The following is a 1,344-nucleotide window of genomic DNA, read 5'->3' as shown; positions in this document are numbered from 1 at the left end:
CCAGCTCAGCTCCGGCTCGGCTCTGGGTGCAGTGGCTGCCACTGGGCTGGGCTGGGCTGGGCCACTGTCACTCACCGGGGCCAGGGGTCATCGTGGTCTTGGTGTGGTAGCGCCCCAGGATGGAGAAGGCGGGGCCGAGGTCCTTGCCAGTCCTCAGTACCTTGGGGTTCACACTGTAGCGAGGCCCCGGGGAGCAGTTCTCGGCCAGGAGAAGGGGGGCCCCGCGGAAGCTGTAGGCAGGCGCCCGCACCTTGGTGGGCGTGTGCTTCATGAAGCCTGTGGGCGGGGACTCTGAGCACCCGGAGCCGACCCAGCTCCCCAGCCTCCTGACCCCAGAGGGGTTGATGCTGGGAGTCGGGGGGAGCCCCGGGCCACCCCAGACCTTCCCCATCCCTCCCCACCCCTCCCCAGGCCCACCCCACACCTGGCTGGTCCCTCCCACCCCTTCCAGGCTCAAGGCACCTGCCTGTGGTGGGTGGAATCAGGTACTTGGGGCCCGGGCTGCTGTAGAGGGCCATGATGGGCCCCCGGGGGCGATGGGGCCTCCAGGTTCCCACCCATACTTCTTCCGTCATGGCCGGCTCTGTTGCGAGGAAGGTGAGCACAGGCTGGGAGGCCCGCCCCGCCCCGTGCCTGCCTCTGCCCCCACGGTGGGCAGGGCTGCAGGTCCTGGCCTCCCAGCACCCCCTCTGCAGGGCGGCGAGCTGGGGCCCACGCCTCAGGGCAGTGGACGCTTCTGTGGGTTTGCTCTGCCTCCCCAGGCCCAGGGCAGCAGCGTCAGAGCTCGGGGACCCGCCCAGGCTGGCTGTCCCTTCTGGGCCTCCCCGACCACCCTCCCTGCTCCAGGGGGTCTGGCCAGCTTCCTCCCGCTCAGAGGGTGCTGGGCGTGCCGGCCAGCCGGGCAGGGGTGGAGGTGGGAGCTTCTGGGCTGAGGCTGTGCTAGGGGGCGAGCGAGGGGCTCTCCGGGAGGCCCTTACCTGGTCCAGGGGCGGCGCTCCGAGCAACCTATGGACCGAGCCTCCTCAGAGGTGGTCCCGTCGCATCATCCTCCGTGTCAGGGAGTTCCCCAAAAAGGGACATGGAGAGGAAGGCTTCCACCTCTCCCTCCTCTCCCACCGGGGGGCTTTAAGAGTCAGGCCCTGACCCCCGGGCTCTAGAATGTGGCTCTATGGATGGTGGGTTCTAGATCGCCGGCTCTGTGATGCAGACAATGGCTTCTGTTAGAGGAACCCTGCCCTGGCCAGGCCCTGCTCCCGGGTGGCCCAGGAGCAAACCTCTGAGCCCCCCAGCAGCGCCCATGGAGCAGGTAGCAGGCAGCAGGGGCTCGGTCCCAGGTGAGGGTGG

General features: G+C 69.2%; 1 protein-coding gene across 1 annotated transcript in view; it reads right to left on the bottom strand.

Moving 5' to 3' along the window:
• The window catches only part of ODF3 (outer dense fiber of sperm tails 3), a 3,381-nt gene that overhangs the window by 1,791 nt on the left and 246 nt on the right, over nt 1-1,344 (bottom strand). Inside the window, exons 2-4 of the mRNA XM_005865644.2 lie at nt 978-1,196; nt 467-583; nt 76-276 (exon numbers count right to left, since the gene is read on the bottom strand). Coding sequence (XP_005865706.1) covers nt 76-276; nt 467-575 — 310 coding nt within the window. The 5' untranslated portion in view covers nt 576-583; nt 978-1,196. The remainder of the gene's footprint in view (nt 1-75; nt 277-466; nt 584-977; nt 1,197-1,344) is intronic.

This window comes from Myotis brandtii, unplaced genomic scaffold, assembly GCF_000412655.1.
Source record: "Myotis brandtii unplaced genomic scaffold, ASM41265v1 scaffold2089, whole genome shotgun sequence".
In the NCBI taxonomy this organism is placed as follows: Eukaryota; Metazoa; Chordata; class Mammalia; order Chiroptera; family Vespertilionidae; genus Myotis; species Myotis brandtii.
Note: the sequence above shows the minus strand (reverse complement) of the source record. Positions and strands in the feature narration are given on the sequence as shown.